General features: G+C 44.2%; 1 protein-coding gene across 3 annotated transcripts in view; it reads right to left on the minus strand.

Annotated features, from left to right (window-relative positions):
* The window catches only part of MRPS7 (mitochondrial ribosomal protein S7), a 191,836-nt gene that overhangs the window by 148,779 nt on the left and 22,928 nt on the right, over positions 1–20,129 (minus strand). The window contains exons 2-4 of one of the 3 annotated variants that reach the window (XM_069654817.1): positions 6,101–6,210; positions 5,879–6,010; positions 4,860–4,985 (exon numbers count right to left, since the gene is read on the minus strand). The exons of 1 other annotated variant lie outside the window; for it this stretch is intronic. Coding sequence is in view for 1 of the 2 variants with exons in the window: in XM_069654815.1 (XP_069510916.1) it covers positions 5,879–5,916 (38 nt within the window). In the remaining variant the exon portion in view is untranslated. The remainder of the gene's footprint in view (positions 1–4,859; positions 4,986–5,878; positions 6,011–6,100; positions 6,211–20,129) is intronic. One more of the 3 variants, XM_069654815.1, reaches the window with a different exon arrangement.

Here is a 20,129-nt window from a genome sequence, read left to right on the forward strand (position 1 = left end):
GCCGGGGCGTCCTCAAAGGTCTTAGAAGACCGCTCGGATTTCTTCCTCTTCTTCTCGCCGGACGGGCTCTTCCCTTCCAGCCAGTTGGCGAGACGTTGATGGCGGTCCTTCATGGTCCGCTCCGACATGTTGCCGCAAAACGCACAGTCCTTCTCCACGTGCGTCTTGTCCTCATGCAAGCAGTAGAGACAAAAGGAGTGTTCGTCCTCCTTAAAGACGTTCTGGAGCTGGCATCCAGGGCAGATCCTGAACAGCTTTCCGGGCGTCGAGCTTCCCTTCTCCTGGGCCATGTCCGGGCCTGAGAAACTTCTGGAGTCCTCCAAAAGCGTAGCTCGACGAATCTTCACCCTTGAGGGGCGCAGACGAATCCGACACGGGTCCCCGTTGATCGGATGGAGAGTCGGTGGAGCTTGAGGCTCTTTTGACCGAAAAACGAAGTTTTTTGAGAAAAAACGTGAAAAAATAGCACTAACGCTCGAGAGCAATAGCACGAGGATCCCAACACATGAACGTGCGGTAAAAATCTGAAGATGGCTGCCAGAGGCGGTGCTTAGGTAGAGGGCAGTCATTGGCTGTGGTCAGTATGACGCAGAGACCAGTGATTGGTTATTACTACGAAAGACAGATCAGAAACGAAACTGATACTGGTTTTTTCTTTACCGAGGATTCCCAGCCTGACGGGGAATATTCATGAGCATGTGAATCCATGCCAGACCCCATGCTGAAGTAGGGTTCATGGCAATAGGCCATTGGGGTATTGTGCATCAGGGGATCTTCCTCATGAGCAAACGGGGATACCGTGCCTGAACCAATGAAGCCATGACATCCCCGCGGGCCGTCTCCTCCCATGTAATCCTCCCTCATATAGCCACCCCCAGGGTCGGGATCATGTGGCAGTTGTCCTGCCCAGGCCACATTGGAAGAGGTTACCGCTGGGTAATCTGTGAACTCCATTGAATTCATCACAATACCCAGATGCTTTGCTTTTAGCTCCTGCTTATCAAATCTTAATTTCGATCCCTGCGTGTGCACTGGTAGATCAAGCGTTTAACTCCATAAGAGGATCTTGTCGTCGTAGACAGATGACAAGAGTTTGTTTTAACCAACTCAATGATTCATTGATTGGCGCTTTGCTAATGGTTCGGGTCTTAGATGCGGTGCTCATTCCAATTGTTAGGCAAGATTGTATGTATTAACCCTTTGGGAGACTACACCAGCCGTGTCCTCTTGGTAAAGGGTAACCCACCTATTGGTATAGGTCTGTACTACACAAGTTGGTAGAGTAACTCAGCAGCCAGACTTATCTCAAGAGGGGTAAATGTGAGCTGTAGACACGCAACACAGTGATTCACAGTTACAAGTATCAAAATAACACTTATACTCAAGGTTTTCTAGTAAAATAATTTAACAGTTGGTTTTAAATAAGCCTTTACAAAGGGCAATTTGCAACAATAAAAATACACTTCAGATTTAAGATAAGCAACACACACACACACACACAAATACTGAGGTTGTGGAAAAGGAAAGGGAAGGAAAAAGGTTAACAGGTTCTCAGAGCATGCAAATACTTTTCAATCTCTGAATTAAGTCTAGGTTAGACCTTTCCCAGCAATACAAGTCAAACTTATGCACCACCTATGAGGGACAGTTATAACCAAAGTCAATGGGTCAGAAGAGTCTTCAGGGAGCCATGACAGCCAAAGTTAATTTGAACAATGTCTATGGAGCTGAGGCACTTCTTTAGATAGCACAAAATTCTAAAATGTAAATGTTTGTAGCAAAAGAATCACTGTTTGGCCACAAGCTGTAAGGCTTGTGAAGGGCAGAGCTGGAATCAACTCTGCAAAAACCAGGTACTGCAAGTCTCCAGTGAGCACAAGGATAAAACGCGAGATCTCTTCAACAGATCTCTTCAAGCAAGCTACAGACAAAAGGGTAAGTACCCCTTCAATCAAGACAGTACCTTAGGTTTGAAGAAGATCCAGCTGGCTTCTGTTCTGGTTACAGTCTTGCAGACTCTGGGTTCCTGGGCCTCAGTTATGGGGAAAAAGAGGGAGGACATCTGGAGGACTCCTGCATTGCAGCTCAAAAGTCCTCGGCGGCTACGGGCTCTTTCCGAATCAGCAGCACTTTGTGGTTTCAGCTACCGGCCAATAGCACCACCGCGGTTCTTGGCCATTTAATGGGCCTCCCTTGCTTCTGAGGGCCAGCACTCTGTTGAGGTGGCACAGGCTTGGGTCGTCCTGCTTCAGGAGGGTCCTCAGGATCTTCCTGGAGCTCGGGTCCGGCTTAAAGATGAAGCACTTGATTCTGGGTTTCCTGACCCCTGGCACTTGGTTCCAGTAGCAGCAAGGAAGTACAGCCAGCAAGGAGAGGGTTTCCAGCAAAGGTGGTCTTGGGGTTGAGTTGGTCTCACCATCCCAAGGGATGAAGTCGTCCATTCTGGGCTTCTAGTCAATTCAGAGTTTGGCGCTTCAGCACTGCAGCATGGCTTCACCAGGCAGTTCAATGGTCCCCGAGGGTCCAGCAAGCTTCTCCTTCGTTGTGTGTTTCGTCCAGTGGTCGACTACCTTCTGTTGAAGAGATCTCACGGTTTTATGCAGGTTTCTCCCATTCATGCACAGCCTAGCTGTCACTCACACAGGACAGCCAGCCAATCAGCCAGCCAATCAGCGCTGGGTGCATTCAGGTAACTAAGGAGACTAAGGAAAGTCGTGCACCTCCCTCGCTTCCTGCCCTGCCAAACACACTGGAGCCGGAGGCGGGTTTCAGCACTGAAGCATGCCAAAGGCAAAACGAACCAAAGGGTTAAACCTGGTTTGGTGTGCAGAGTAAAACCCAAGAAAGACACCACAAGCAAGAAATGGCGAAAAAAATCCCATGGCCATTTTGACAAAATGGGCATCCATGGGTGCTATATAATGCAGCTGAGGATTCAGCTTGTGGTAAAAACACAAGGTAGGAAAATTAAACCGCTGCCACCAGTCATTAAAAGTAGTGAGGGTAACAAATGTTTACATGAGTAAATTAGTAAGAAAAGGGGCTACTAAGTAACCCCCACCCCGCCCAGGTACTTCCGCATAAGATGTGGTGTACTGGACAAACATAGGAAAAACAGGCAAGTAAAGTCAATTTCACTTTACTACTCTTGGGAAGAGTAGTTTACCCAAGAGAATGTATTTAAACCTTATGAGGAATTCAAAGGACTTCTCTGTGGCACTGCACTGAAGGTGCTGTGTGTCACAATACGAAAAGGTAGATGCCTATGGAGTTTGTCAGACTCCAAATCCCAGTCCAAATCATATCCATGAGCGAGTGAGAAAAAAGGTCTCACTCACTACATGATAAAAATTAAAAGTCCAGCCAAAGAGCTGGGGGTCTCTAATATTGAAGGGAATTAGAATTCTCCCCAACATCAATCATCTACCCACATCCTTGCTCAGGGCCTGAAGTTTCAAAAAGCCTGTCCAGCATTTTGGAATCAGATATTCCTGTGGTTATCTAGCCCAAAATGCCAGAGATCCTTGGCCCAAGTTGGCATGATCCTTCAATGTGGTCCCCCTAGATGATTCATCTAATGCACTGCGGGTGCTTTGCCATTTCTCATCATAATGCTTGAATGTGTAGTCTCCTTGGCCAGGCTCTTTATTGCTTAAGAATACTTCTACACAATTGATGTGCAGAAGTTTCTCCTCCTTCAACCACCCCCAGAACCCACCTCGGTGGCGATTTACATGCTTAAGAAAATCTCAAAAAATACCTTTCCACCAGTTGTGATGGTCCCACAGCAAGCGCACAAGCTGAAACTGCTGGTAGCGGACTCCAGAACAATAATATGAACCTGAGACTGACATTGCTCTGTCATTCCAGCCTTCGATATGAAGCAGCCACCAACGCTGTTCCATCCTGCTATCCAGATTTAAAGGCAGGAGTTCTGAATAAAAGGAGCCCTCTCAGACATGAAGACCTTTCAACCTTGAGAGTCTATACTACAGAGGGTGTCCAGAAAGATAGCCTGAATGGAAGAGGAAACCAGTGATGCAAGCCAGGCGCCTTTTGGTAGAGCATTCTTGAACTTCCTTTGAATGGACCTAGTCTTCTGAAAAGGTTACAGCGTAACGGAAGGCATTGTCCATGACAAATCCCAGGAATCCCTCTTTCTGGGAAGAGAATATGTAATTTTTCCCAATTAACCAGAAAACCAAAGTCTTGAAGAGAGACTGCCGAACGCACTGGGAGCAGAAGAGCTCTATGAAGTGGGCCATTAGCATCATATTTTCCAGGTATAAGATTACTCGAAATCCAATGACTCAAAGGGCTGAGGCCAGTTGTCTTAGAACTATGGACACGAAAAGATGCAGAAAGAAAGACTGTAAAATTGCCAGATGTGGTCTATTCCGCGCAAACTGGCAAAAATGCTGATTGGATTAACATGAAACATGAGGTTAGCGTCCTTCAGGACTAATCTGGCCAACCAATCCTGCAGATAGAGTGAATTGTGGAAGGAGTTAGCTCATTCCATATTGAAAAGTCAATAGATAACCAGATTGAACCTTTCTAAGCTTGACAGTGTAGACTTTTTCTCTGCTTTGCTTAGCAAATGTGGTCCTTCAGAGGGCAGGCACAGTGGAATGCACAATAGCTCCTTTGTGAGACAATTCTGAGATTTCTGAATTAACTTTGATCCTGCCCAAAAGAAAATTTGGGTAGAGGATGCAAAAGATAATATTTGAAGTTCGTACAGTTCCATGTGAAACCCCCAATGGATAGAGGGTTATTTTCTGGCAGTTTTTAGAGGTGGGGGGGGGGGGGGGAAACGTCCAAAATATATATGGAAAGAGGGATGTCAATATGCTTACCTGTGGTCGTTAGTCTAGAGTTCAACCGGTTTTGCTGAACTCTACCTCTCGGAAGGAGACTTGCGTCAGCTAGATTTGCACCATGCACCACTGCCATTTTCTTGGTCTCTGGGAAATTCCATAAATCTGCAAGGAAAAGTGTGTGGAGTGGGATGGTTTGTGGAGGAGAGGGGAAAATACATGGTGTTGGGCTGAACTCCTGGTGCGTGTAGAACCAAGAGCAACTGGCATCTGCATCAGTGTGTTGAGTAGGTGGATAGTAATAACCAAAATGAGTTTATTCCTGTTACAAATTTAAATGAATGTATCAGATACAACTTACATGCAGCTTCATATTTTGTAAAAGTCTAACATATATGATATAAATCACCCACTTCTTTCCTGATATAAAAGAAAGTATTTTTAATTCTTGAAAAATCAATAATGAACATTGAATCAATATCATACAGGAAAAAGAAAATAAAATATAATGGTCAATATACACAATCCTGCTGAGGGGGCCACAGAAAAAACGCAGAAAAAAAACCTTAATAGTAGTATTACAAACTTAAAGACATTTCAAATTAGGACATCAAAATAGAGATAAACTAATATGATCAACAGGCAGAGCGCATTATTAATTCACATGTCTGGGTAATGCGTGCTGTCAACTAACTGACCCCCACCTAGTCTCCCGGTGGTGGTGCCAGATATTCTTAAGTCCAAAATGCGTAATTTAGCATTTGAGGCTTAATGAGTTCACCCCCAAATATAATGGCATTAAGTATTGCCGGGTCTTTAAAATGCCTACGCACAAGTTCCTAACTAATAGGGACTACGATCACGTTTCGGCAGTCACCGAGATGGTTTTTATGCCGCCTTCAACAGGGCATCATTTTGGAGACCCTGTATGTGGGTAACAAAAAAGGGAAAGGGAAAAATGAGAAAAAAAGAGAAGAAGTGGGGTCCATCAGATCGTGCCTATCTGTGTTTGGCACTTAAATGATGCATTGAATTCTCAATCCTGGTGTTTATTTTACCTTCCAGGGTTATGATCGCTAGTGCCAGAGCCGAGCATCAGTGTGGCTCAGACAGATGGAAAAAGATGCTACACAGGTGAGTGAAAACTGGGTGGATTCTGTTGGTGGCTCCCTGTGGGTTCGAGATTTGGTCTGTGAATGAAAATAGAAGAGAGGCAAGTGTCAGGGCATGAAAGATATTGCACATATACTAGTCCGGATCTGTTGCAGAAATACTAGTACCTGAAGCGCTAATTGCCGATTGTTCAGACTTCGGTGCCCACCTCTCAGTGGGGTTCCTCTATGGGGTTTCGCTCCTGCAGCGAAGGCAGTGAAGCTTACCGTTGTCTTCCCTGTAACCAAAGTATGAATGTTGTCATTCTGTTGCAACTCAAGCCAGAAATTGGGTATCCTACTTTGCACACTAAGAAACAGTTAGACAGATGTGTGTACCTGTTCTAATTATTTGTGGTGCTAAATCTGTCTGATGTTGGAGATGGCCAATGTCAATTTACTTGTGTCTTTTCTGTGGGACCGTGCTATCCAGACCGTGGGTATCCATAAAAGGTAACAAAAGACCATGTTTCAGGTTCTTCTAATAGATAGCTCATTATCATACTACTGTTGTTGCCTTTAAGTTGTGCATTTATCTTGTGATGTTGCAATCCATTTCAGTTTTTCGGCCCCCATTGTAAATGCTCAAAAGAAGAAAAGGGGAAAAGGATTGCTTTATACACGGTGTCTCATATTGCTGCTGCATCCTTGTGCTAAAGATACTTAACACATGTTACCAAATAATAGCCGTGACACAGAAGGCAGGAGAGTAATCTCTTAGTCTCCTACATTGTGATTTCAATTATCACGTTTGTGGTGAGAGCACCGGAGAAGAGCCATCTCTGCATCTCCAATAACGTGCATGCCGGCAATGTTTACAAAGTAGGTGGATAGTGACATTTATACACAGAGTTTTGTTTCCAGATGGGAGACATCAAGTTTCAGTCTTGGCATGTTGCTTTTGTCTGAGAGGGGAGGTTCCCAAGTTGATTTGATAGATTTAGAGTTTACTCTTTGGATGGGCTTTAAGTGGGTTCTGTTTTCTGGTGGTTTGCAAAGAAGTTTTGACATGCTAGCATGTTTCCACTTGTCATGGTTATAGAGGGGTTTTGGGTGAGGATTCTTTGCTGTGTTTCAGTGGTATTTGGTAGAGATATTGCTTTACTGGGGTGCGCTTGATGGACCGACCCAGAGTAATTTTGGAAAAGTGAAGTCCTCTGTTGGACACATTAAATGTCTGTGTTTGGTTATATCAGGGGTCCCAAACCTTTGTGGACCAGAAGCACAATTTGCATAGCAAATGGTGCGGGGAGCAACATTCATACTTTGACATAACATCTGCGTACAGTTGATGGAAAAACAATTGCAACAAAGTAGAACATAAATGTATGTTAACGTGCAGCAATTAACACTAAATCTACACAAACTGCAATTCTGTTCTAGCCAAGTTACAACAGCTTTTAACATAATTTGACCTTAATTGGGGGTTGATAAGGAAATGAAGTGGCAAGCAGGACGTTTTTACACACAGGCCTATTAAATACATAGCAGGCAAATGTATTTTAATTAAGCACGTTTGGACAGCAAAACAGCTCCGTAGCATTGAAAACAAAAATATAAGTGGATTTTACGGTTCTCCCCAAAGAATTGCCTAATTTATTGTGGCAAATGGTATACTTTTCACAACATCAGCAACACTGGCCAAAACATGTTTTAAAGATCACTATAATGTGGTTTGGGAGTTCCACCACCTTATGAATTCCTGTGAAATGTATTCACAAATTGTATTTTTTAAAGCACACAGTGCCTGTTCCATTGGTCAAAACAGGATTAAGAATAACAAAAAAAATGTTACTTAAGGATTGGCAGGCTCTTCATCTGAGCCAACATCCAGGGGATGTAGTGAAAAGTGGTCAATTATTTTTAAGCACAATGGGCCAATATCATTTGTCCCAGCTTGGGACATTTAGCTTTGTAATTAAAAGGACCACAGGTTCTGCCAAATTCACTGTATGTCAATCTGAAGTTAGGCATGAACAATGAATCGATTATCTGCGTGCTATATGGCAACATATCCGACAATGACAATTTTTCCACCAGGATACTGCCATGAGCATGCAACAATTGCTGACAATTACGCATAACATCAAGCATACACTTCGCTTTTTCAAAAACAGTCAAATGCAAATTATTGAATAAAGAAAAGTTTGGCATGGATGCAATTTATAATGCCATTACGCTTTTGCCATCTATGAAAGGTAGAGATGCTGGACATGGACATGTAGATCAAATATATGTTGCCTACGAGTATACTTGCCAACTGGCCAAGTATCAGTAGATCGGAATGCATTCACAAGGACATTGCAATGTGTATAAAAATATTTCTAACAATTAATTTGCAAGCAAATTTTACATTTACTACGCAAATTGGAATTTAGTAATCGTGGAAAATTGGGCATTACGGTTGCTTATTTTCTCTTATGTACTTGCTAATCGGCTGCGAATAGCCCCATTGCAACCGTCAATGCAACAGGAAAACACTTGGTTGATTGCAACAGTTGCTGCTCAGTAAGTGTAGCTTTTTCTAGCCAGCATCTCAACTCCTGGTGTTATGTAGCTCTAGGTGGTGCAGCGACTGTATAGTGGGCCTGGCTCATTAAGTGCAGATTCATGGATGGGTATTTTTTAATACAGATTACAGGGTCCTGGGTGGGCCTTCTGTATAACAGAATCTGCAGACCATGCACCACATGTGTTGACTGAATTTGAGGCGCTCACTGATTGGTATGAGTGAGCATATAATACATTTAGTTTCCCATTATCCAATACATTTTGGAGCAGAGTGGTCTGAGCAGAGTCACTGGTTTTAAATTCAGCAACGTAAGTGGCCAGTAGGTTCCCGTCCCAGATAGCTAGGCCATAAAGAAATTAAAATTGGGCCATCTTCACTCTTATAGTATGAGGTTTTATTATCTTAAGCAAAAATGATTTGCAATTTATTGTTCTAATTATTGATGTGAACTGTGAATGATTATTTGTATTTGAATTGTTTGTACAGTGTGAAAGGCTACCACGGTAACCAAAATGCACTATAAAATAAATACAGATTACAGCAGCAGTTTCATGGTCTTCACAGGGATGGTCAGGATGGCCTAAATTTCTGGGCATAGTTTACTACTCAATCCCTGCCTCACTAGGTCGGTTGGCATTATATGAACACACAAACCAAGCAGTGTACGGCGAGCTGTAGATTGTTACTTCTGCATCCAACTTCTGCATCCAACGGCACTGTGGTGGTCGGAATGGGACTCATCTGATCTGCAGTCTTAAGAATCATCTCCAGAGCCTCCTCTGGGCTTCTTGTATGCTTTAAACCTATCTAAACCTCTATGCCTTCACAACTAATATATCATGTTTGTTTGCCAGAGCCAGTAGTTTGCTAGCTTTCCTCCATAGTTCTGGCTCAGGTTACACTGCCATTGCTGTCTAATTTGCGTTTTGCCTCCTTAGCCGCCACACAACGGTCAGGAGCAATTGGCGAGCAATGTTTAAGGGCGCCACAAGCAGCATGTTGCTCCCAAGCTACATTGGGTAGAACTGTGTTATATGCATAGTTTCTCTCTGGGTTAGGGTTTTCCTTTTTATACTGGTTTTCGTACAGCATGCTGGCCAGAATCCTTGAGTAAATCCTGTTTGAATGTGTCAGTGTGCTGTTATGTATCAGTCCTTCGCCGAGTTGTGAGTAGTTCTCTATCCTAGTGTATTTGAAAGCTAGGTCTAGCTTTGTTCTGAATGCTAGGTGTTCTTCCGTTGTCCGAATTCCTTTAGGGATTGCCTTCTACAATTTTAAGAAAGCTGCGCCTATGTATTTGTTCTTCTCAAAGCGCTTGGATTCTATTATGGTGCGACTGGATCAGAGGACTCCCCTCAATGGGGAAAGGGGGATATTTAGATTGGAGGAATCCTGCTCCTTAACTGTGCAGTGCTCTTTGTGTGATGCACAGTGCTTTAAAATGGATCATTTTCTTTACATGTAGCCAGTGGAGGCTTCCTCAGGCTGGCGTGAGGTGTTCCCTCCTGTGAAACAGATCTGGTATTAAGAGACACAGACTGAAGGGGGTTTGTTTGAAAACCTTTATTTACTAAGGTACCTGGGTTGCTGTAAGGCCCGACTGGCTTTAACTCTAAAGGGGTAATTCCCTTGACTGATGTCTCTAATGGCCGTCGTCTAGTAGTCCAAAATAAAAGTCTGTCTGTGTCTTAACACCATGTAACAAGTCTTTTTGCAAGCTTCTCTGGGTTCCCTTCCCCACGCGTCAATCCTTTCAACATGGCAACAAAAACCATCAAGTCTCCAACTTGGTTGGGCCTCTTACCTTACTCAAGGTCAGGCCCCGTTCAACCTTTAAAACACAAAGTCACTGTTAAAAGGAGACTTTCTTTGATAAGCCTTTCAGGGTTCCTTTCCTCGAGCTAAGGCCTTTTCCAGCTTTTAAACACAAAACACAATCAGTTTTTCTTGAGTTCCTTCTTGGTTTAGGCCCAACATCTGCTAGATCTAAACTCAGCCCAGAATACACCCACATGATTATGGGTAACAAAACAAAAAGTACCAAAAAAAAAAAAGTTCAATAAATTAAATACATAAAAAAAAAAGAATTGGATAAAGATCCAAAGCAAAGTAGGAGGATCAGGAGCTCCACACGCAGCCGGAGCTGCGTGCACCACCACACCCACCTTGTTGCACCAAGTAAGCTGCCTACCTCCAGCCTCCAGAATCTATTAAGAAGCTAGATTACTCTTCGCACAGTAATCCCATTTTATTTCAAGCAGCAGCCCGCTTTATTATCTGCTCCAACTAACGTACATAATTGTACGAGTATCGTGAGAAAAAGTGCCTTTTAAATTGCCCGCCATTGATGCACATGAGGAAAGTATCAGTGTAACGATGGCCGCCCTGCCTCCACATTGCATTGAAATGGCCAGCCAGCCCATAGTGCTATCCGATTGGCTGCAGATGCTCTCAAAGCAGTCAATCACGCACCACAGGTGAGAGCCGGCCCTCCGCCCGTAAGGCCATCGCCTGTCCCAGCCTGTCCTGAGCCGTCTGGACCGTCGGCCAGACACGCTGCCTGAACAGCCCCTCACTATGGGAGTACGCAAGCATCTTTGCGTAACACTGCTAATCCAAACATTTTGCGTCGACGTCCCAGTCATCCCCAATTTCGACCCCAAAGAGTCTGTGGCGCTATGCCCACTGCCAAACCACAGACTCACATGAAACTCTCCACGCCCCACATTGTCCTGCATGTGATGTGCCCAACGCTCTAGCCTGATAGAATGCTGGTTGTTTACAATGCCTGTAAATTGCTTGTTGCGCCATGTTAACACCATCATGTACATCGAACAACGATCTGCATTTATTGTGAAAGTGTACACAGGCAAACAACAGTCGTGACATTCGCCTTACCGCTATATATACACACATAATTGCCTACACTCAGCACCGTAGCCTATACCATTAAAACTGAACCTAGGTATACTATAAAGTGACCCACCCCCACTTCTGAAATTGTACTTACTGCACCCTCGCTTATACAGTGATTGTCGAATTTAGGTGAACTCCCATTGCCGAAACTGCACATACCCGTCTGCACATTGCACTCTTAGTTTATATTATGATTTTCGAATTTAGGTGAACCCCTACTGTTGTAACTAGGCACCTGCATACTGCATTTATTATCTTATACTGTGAGTCTCGAATCTAGGTGAACCCCTATTGCTGAAACTGCACCCAACCATCTGTATATCGCAGTTTTAGACTATATGATGATTTTCAAACTTAGACATAGCCCTTTAGAGACACCTACGCTAACTGCAACTAACTGATAACGCTAGCGAAGCACCTACTGCTTACAACTACCTTGCCTAACATGAGTAAAAACAAATACCCAGACGCTCCTACTCACGATTGGTCTACTCACAATCATGGCCTCTGCTACTTCTAGCTCAAGCCCACCCATAGACCGAAACATGAGACTCAGGTCAAGATTACCTTGCATTTATGAACCCAAAAGAAACAAAAAAAGTAATACCACTGGACTCCTCTCCAGCCATGACCACCTGGCTAAGAGAACACAGGTAACTAAAACAGACACCCCAAACTCTGTGCCTCCCCACTCTTACACAAAGAAGCACTCGAGCCAAAATCGACACAATTAAACCTTCACACAATCCCAATTCTAAGAGTACTTTGACGTTAACCGGGTCGCTCATTAACGCCAGATCCATGGTAGCCCATGCCACCGAAATTGCAGACATCCTAAGTAACAGTAGCCTGGACCTACTCGCTATAACAGAGACCTGGCTCCACGAGGCAGCAGGACCTACCCTGATGATATCTGTACCTGACAGCCACCAGATCCTCAGAGTAGATAGACCCAACGCCAAAGGCGGTGGCCTAGCCATCATCTCCAAAACTACCTTGCCCATTTGGCTCGCCACCTCACCTCCTTGCTCATCCTGTGAATACTCACAGCTAAACTGCTGTTATCCAATAACCGCACGCCGACCATCCACTTGATTTACAGGCACCCAGGACCACTAGGAACTTTTGAAGATGACCTCACTAATCTCATAGCGAATAATACTCAAAACCCATTCCCAAACCCTGCTGATTGGCGATTTCAATATTGGCCTCAACGACTCAGACAACAAACATGCCCACTCAATAGAAGCCCTACGTAATGATCACGGGCTCACCCAAAAAGTCCTCTCTCCTACCCACATCAAAAGGTAGAACCCTTGACTGGGTATCCGATCTCAATTGTAACATTGCCATCACCGACATCGCACCACAACTTTGGCCAGACCACTATTTAATAAACTTCACCGCCACACTTGATCTCCTCAGCCCTAAATCTATCAATACGATACCCCCCCTCCCTACCAGAAGTAAAATAGATATTACTGCCGAAAAACTCATCCCTCTCCTCCTCCCCGCTATTAATGGCCTGGAAATAAACACTGATCCAGACACTTTAGTGGACACCTTAAACAAAGTTATGACCACTGCACTAGACACTATCGCACCAACCAAACTGCGCAAAGGCAAGCAGGAAGCGCACTTGAATGCCTGGTTCACACCTCAACTCAAGGATCTAAGAAAACAGAAAAGAAAGCTTCAAGCTATTTGGCGCAACTCACCAACCGACAACAACAAAGTTAAATTAGCCCAACTATCCAAACTCACTCCATAAGAAAGAAATTATCAACACAAAAATAAAAAAATCTATTCAACGATAGAATCACAAAAGCCAAATCAAACACCAAGGAACTCTTTTCCATTCTCCAGGAAATGGAATCCCCCTTACAACCGGTAGACACTGTCCCCAAGGACAAGATATGGTGTACTAACATACAAAAAGCCCTAGCGAATAAAATCTCCACCCTCCAACTCAAACTAACTAAAAAAAAAAAAAAAAAAAAAAAAAAGACTGCCCCTCTCTGATCAACAAATACCACTGCCCACTGAGCCCAATACTATTCCGCCCTTCAGCTTTTCAGCTTCAAAACTATCTCAGTCATTGACAATGAAAAGGTCATTCTCTCCCTGAAACCTTCCAACTGCAAGGGCGACAGCTGCCCCGCGCAAACAAAGGATGCAGCTAGGGACCCAGCCCCTTTTATCTCAAAGCTCATAAACTCCTCCTTTAAATCAAATAGAGTACCCACCAACCGGAAAGAATCTTGGGTCCTCCCCTTACTCAAAAAACAAACCCTTGATCCATCCATCCCAACCAACTACACCTATTACCACCGTGCCATTCCTACTCAAAATTATCGACAGAGTAGACTACTTACAAATTCAAGACTACCTGAAAACCAACCACCTGCTAGGCTCTCGGCAATCGGGCTTCCACCCCCTCCATAGCACCGAAACACCCTTGCTAGACCATAAGACAAAAATTGAGGAATTAAAGGATAGTGGAAAAACAGCTTTGCTACTTCGACCTGGTGGATCACGCAGTTTTATGCAGCCACCTCAGACTCGCTGCCAACTTCACAGGGAAGCTATAGCCTGGGTCCAATCCTTTCTAGCCAACTGGACTATGAGTTTTCTCCACCTCAACCTGCGCCGATCCCATCCAAATAACATGCGGAGTCCCACAAGGATCCTGTGTCTCACCCACCATGTATAACATTTCCACCAAGCCACTGTTTGACAAGTTGTTCAGACTGGGCGTCACCTACACTAATTATGCAGATGACACCCAGATCTTCATACCCCTTTTGGGCAACTATGAGGCGGACTCGGCCTTGGTGAATAAGATATACATCCTCATTGAGGCATGGATGGCGACCCATGGCCTCTGCCTGAATGACGATAAAACTGAGATACTGCTCCTCGGATCCGACTCCAACCTAAAAAAAACTAACCCCAAACTACGCATCCTTTAACATTGATAACAATATCATTAAGGTTATGCCTGTGGTAAAAACCCTAGGATTCTATCTGGATTCCGCTCTCACCCTCAAGAGCAAGTCAACTCCCTCACCTCCACAACAGCCTACACTTGCAAATTAATCAGAGCTGACAGACCATTCCTCTCCAGTGCCAGCTGCGTCACCCTGGCTAATGCTCTTATGTCCAGACTAGACTATTGCAACGCCCTGTACTCAGGAGCCAACAAGTTTGTCACTGACAAACTCAAAGATTGCAAAACAATGCCTTAAGAGCAGCGCTGACCATTCCATATAGAGAGCACATCACTAAATTCAGGAAAGAGATCCACTGGCTAAAAATAAAGGCTAGAATCTTCCTCAAAACTATCTCTATCACTTCCAAATGCCTAAACAATCTAGCACCTCCTTACTTATCAGAAGAAATCTCCATGAGAACTACGACCCGACCCACGAGATCTGCCAATACATTTATGCTTGAAATCCCTAGATTTAAACTGACCACAGCCGGATGAACCAGCTTCCCTGTCAAAGGTGCGCAATCATGGAATATACTTCCAGTTGACCTTAGACGTCCCCTATCCTACGCCAGATTCAGAGACAATGCTCTCAAATGGCTTCTCACTAACGACCTATAACCATTTCTTCCCCCTCCTGCCGCTCTACCCTCTTGACATTACACTGACAACCATTGCACTTAACACTACTACTGCAATTAATACACCGGACCCCGTAGTCCAGCTGTAGGCGCCCTTACTCCCTTAAGTATACGTAATGTTAAGCCTGGTCCTTGTCATGTATCTATGATCAGCTATATCCTCCATGCTCTTCGAATGGCAAATGTCTGTACTGTATTATATACTGCATTATACATTGTATTCACATGTATGTACCTTCCTGTGACAGGCACTGTAACTAAGCTTCCAGACTTCTTGTACTGCTGCGCCCAGCTACCTAAGGGTTTGGTACGCATTATCAAATCAATAAACAAAGTTGAAACACTGCTTGTACACATGAATGACACAGTGAGTTCAGAGGCACACATGGACAGAGTTATTAACAGTGCACAATATCACCTGAAAGTACTGAGGCAAGCTAAACCTCTCCCATCACAAAAGAACAAGATAATCTTGACTAGAGCAATTATTCTGCTCCGTCTGGATTACTGTAACACTCTTCTGGTTGGGGCAAATACCTGCTGCATTAAAAAACTAGACAATACAAAAAGAACCTATACGCATCATTTACGACATACCCAGGAGGGAACACAATAACAGCGCCACAAGAAAACTACATTGGTTATCGGTATCAGCTAGAATACTGTTCAAAGTACTTAACCGGATACACAGATACATCCATGGAGATGCCCCAACGTAGCCCAAGACCAAAATAAGACCTTATATACCATGCAGACAACTCCGCTCCAGCAGCACAGGCATGCTGAAGGTACCCAGAAGTAAACAAAGTGTAGAGGTATGGTCAGATCCTTTGACATACTCCCAGCCCAAGCATTGAACTCTCTGCTAATAATGCGGAGATTAGAAACCAAACAGCAACCTTTTATGCAACAGTTTAAGACTCTCCCGCTTGACTAAACCTCTCCCCTCGCCAGTGTCCCTTCTTAGTCACCTGTAGAACTATATGTTGTCCCATATTTTGGTCAGATGTGTATATGTAGACCTTTGGCGCTTTATAAATAAATAATAATTCAAAGCACAAATATAGCTTGTCGGGATGTACCTTTTCCAAACACCATCCTTTCATAGGTTAGAATCAGAGGCGTTCGAAAACACCAGGCTCTTCGCTTTTCCTCAACGCAAAAATCCTTTGCAACAATCCTTTGCCCTCAGTGTTTCCTTTACTCCTATTTTTCTTGATACCTTTTCCCCTTCGGATGCTTCCTGAACCCCTTTACTACTACTTTCCTTCCTGTTCACACTTGTACTCTTTATTCTTGTTTTTCTTATTGTGCTCCTGGCACTTGTCAGTCGTTCTTCTTGTGCTACCTTGCACCCTCCTTTCTGTTTTCCTCTTTCTCGTGCCCCTGGCACCTTTTCTTGACTTTTCTCGTGGCCCTCTCTTTTCCTTTGCCGGCCACTCAACCCCTTGTGCCTGCCTTTTTTCACTTTCCGCTCCAATCTGCTTTTCTTACTTTCCGCTTCAATTTTTTCAGCTGTGCTTTCAGCCTTTTCCCCCCTTCTGATTTGCTCTTGCTTTCAGCTATGCTTTTAGCCTTTACATTTTCTGCTTCACTCTTGTTTTCAACTTTTACACTTTCCTGTTCTTTCAATTTTGTGACGCTTTTACTGTCTGTGTCTTTGCTCCAAGTTTCCCTCACAATCTCCACGAAACTCATCGGGCAGCATTGCGTTGAGAGGCGGTTCCTCTAGTAGAACAGGGACGAGGCAAGGATCTGACCGCCTGCCCCTCAGGCACTCTTGGAGTCAACACAGGCCCCAAGGGAACAAGCCCTCTCCTGCACCTGGCCGGCAGAATGCAGGCTGCGCTTCTCCGGCTCCCTCATCACTTTGTAGCTCTTAATCCAAACCGGGCTAGCATCTCCACACGCCGTCCTCTGCCAGCCTGCAACTCCTGCTTCCCTCTTTCGGGGTCCAGACTGCATCCCCAGCTTGCTCATTTCTGTGTGCATGGCCACACCTTTTATAGTGAACCAACCAGTCAGGCGGGGTCAGATGTGAGTAGTTACTATTGAATGCCTGACCATTAGGGGGACAACCAGAGTTCATTCCAGTGTAGGTTTTCCTTACTTTCCCGATGTTATTCCTACGGGTAATCTTTACTAATCGTAGCTGCCTTTTCCTCGTCTCACTACTTGTTGGGAATGGGAAGGGGGGGGGGGGAGGTGAGATTGTAAACACCCCACAAAGGTTGAGGGAAATTAGGTTAGGGTGTTTTCAGGACTGGTTGAATACCATGTCTCGCCGTCAGGTATCCTCCCCCCAATCGGCCGTGACCCTCCACCCAGCTGATCCTCACTCACTTTCCACCCCCAGGGTCAGGGTCCAAAAGCAATGGCTCTTCGCTGGCCACCTGAATGGAAGATCCAGCGGGAGTGGGCGGGAGAAAACTGTCAGGTTCCTCACACACCTGTCTTGATTTAGTTGAAGCCTTGCTGCTATATTTTGGATACACTGTAATTTATAGGTGTTGTTGTCTGGCCTACTAGGTATAGGCCATAGTGAATTATTTAGAGTATGCGTACAGGCAAGTGTGCAGCAGACAAACTGCAGAAGGATCTCTTTGCTGGGCCAACTGTGATTGTTCGCTCAACAAAAACACAGCTGAACGCCGAGCTCCTCCTCTGGGAGTGTATAGCACACAGAGTGCTGCACGTAACGCGAGCATACTGGCAAGTGTGTGGAAGTAGGAAGTCGGCAGGGCGCGTCACTATGAATGGAGATAGTCTGCTGCTTCTGGATGGAAGCTATAAACTAGCTGAACTATCACCTTCCCCTAACTTGGCCATAAATATCGCCTTTATTATTAAAACTATTAAGTAGACTGTAAGCGTGCCAGACGTGCTTGAATCCCTAGATACTAAGCAACTGCAGATTTTCATGGAAGCCATACTGGCTGCCTGTACAGTAGTCTGGATTAAAATATATATATATATATACACACACACGTATATTTTTTTTTAAATCATAGTGCTACTCAATCACATCAAATCACTAATTGCAAATCTACAATCCTCATTTATGCGAGCGAGATCAGTGAGGAGCAGTTTGCTAATCACGAGCAAGAACAAGTTGGCAAGGAGGAACCTAAGGTTATTCCGCCTTACCATACCCCACCATCAAACTGCTGAGCGAGCCACAAAACATCAGAGTTGCTGAATGATCTGAGCCATATTGGTGAAAAGGGTATGGAGCAACAAATAAAAGGCATAACAGACATAGCCGTACAAAACTGAAAAAAAGATTCAAGTCAAGGAATAGAATATCGGCTATTATTTGAAAGTCAAAAGAAATATCGGAGTCGCAAGAGCCCTCCCGATCACAAAAGAAAATTGTGTTGTATATAAAAAGAAATTCTGCAAAAAACGTGCAAAGAAAAACAAGCTCACCAACACGTTAGACAAATGGGTCAAGTGCCCTCCGAACAATGGGGACAGTGGTCCTCACAAGATCAGCACCCAGGCTTTAGATGAGCATCACCATTATCACGAAAGATACTTCTCATGAGGATAGTTTGGATGCAACTGAAATAACGCGTGGATTGTTGCAGGCAACTCCTCTACTCAGCATCTTGATTCATTGCTGCTATTGACATCAATAGCAATACCCATACATTGCCATAGGAGAATGAAAAATACAGCAATAACCAATATATTTGAACACTGACATATTTTCAACAACTGAAACAGGATATTTAAAAATCGCAGCTTCATTTTAAAGCTTTGTTGTGTTAGGTTATGGTGCATTTGTATGCGCCTTATGTACCATTGGTATGATCTCAAAGCGATGTGGGTTAACACCCTTGGGGACGGTAGTCCGTGTCAGTGGAGAGAGTAGTGTAGCATATAGTGCACTTGGTATGTGCGCAGCCAGAGTGGTTTGTGAGGGGTTGGCTGCATTCTAATGCTAGAGATCAATGTAATGTGCACAGCAAGGAGGGTGGTCTCTAGGCCGATTTGATCGAAGGTTGTAGCTACTTTATTGTTTGTTGATGTAAAGTGCAGAGGGAGCATATTGATAGGAATGGGTGCCTGTGGTTACCGCTATATAGCCCCCGTTCCTGGGTGGCTTTCGGAGCTGAATGGGCCGGCTGCGTCTGTCCCAGTGGTATGTTGTGTTATCTCGGTCAGGCAGTCCTTTTCCAGACACTCTGAAATAGGACTCACGTTTTCCGGGTCCCTGGTGGAAGTTTAAGGTGGGAGGCTGGGTACTTCCTGGGTTATGGCAGGATTCTACGGAGAGTCCAGCCAAGCATAGCTACATTCCATCCCACAGCTTAGAGTTTTAACAACACAGGATATTGATTTTGTTTAACTTCCAGAGACAGGAATGAAAACAAACTGGTCTTCCATTAATTTTTTTTCATCAAGTTAGGTCATATATTATTAACTTTTTAAAAATGGGTTATGCATTTGAACATATTGTTCCTCTTGTCATAATTAAACAGTGGATAATTTTGCAACAACCATAAAATCGTGTGTGGCAATGCCAGTAGACGAGTTTTCCTAGACAAGGAAGCTAAGAGTGACAATTAATACGACCACCAGATTCGTGGGATTGGCTTCCTGCTGCATTGATCGCTAGTCAAAAACAGCACTGCTAACACACGGGAAGAGTGGATCCGCCTCCTCACCTGAACACCAAGGGTCATACTCGTAAAGAGTGAGCTGATCATTTAGGTGACTGAGATTTTCACTTTGCTAGAAACATGCTAGATGCCACTTTCGTAATGGATGGATACTGCTATATAACCCACTGAGTGACTAAGGGCATTAAGGGGCGACTGGAGGGTGCTTTACCAATTGGTGCCAAAACCACAACTTACTGAATAGAAGGGCAATACATCCCTTAATTACTTGCTATGCAGGGAAATTCACTATGCATGAACAATGTGAAAAAACGGTTACTCATTAATGCGTCCGACCCTCCTGGCGGTGTAAACACTAAATCAATTTTGCTGCATATGACTAACATATGCTCTGAATGGGCCTGGAAATACTCCAAAAGGGAATGTTCTGTGTGCCGACCTGAATGCCTATTCGATATTGCAAAAACCT

The sequence above is a fragment of the Ambystoma mexicanum genome, chromosome 3q, assembly GCF_040938575.1.
Source record: "Ambystoma mexicanum isolate Mex_15411 chromosome 3q, UKY_AmexF1_1, whole genome shotgun sequence".
NCBI classification, from domain to species: Eukaryota; Metazoa; Chordata; class Amphibia; order Caudata; family Ambystomatidae; genus Ambystoma; species Ambystoma mexicanum.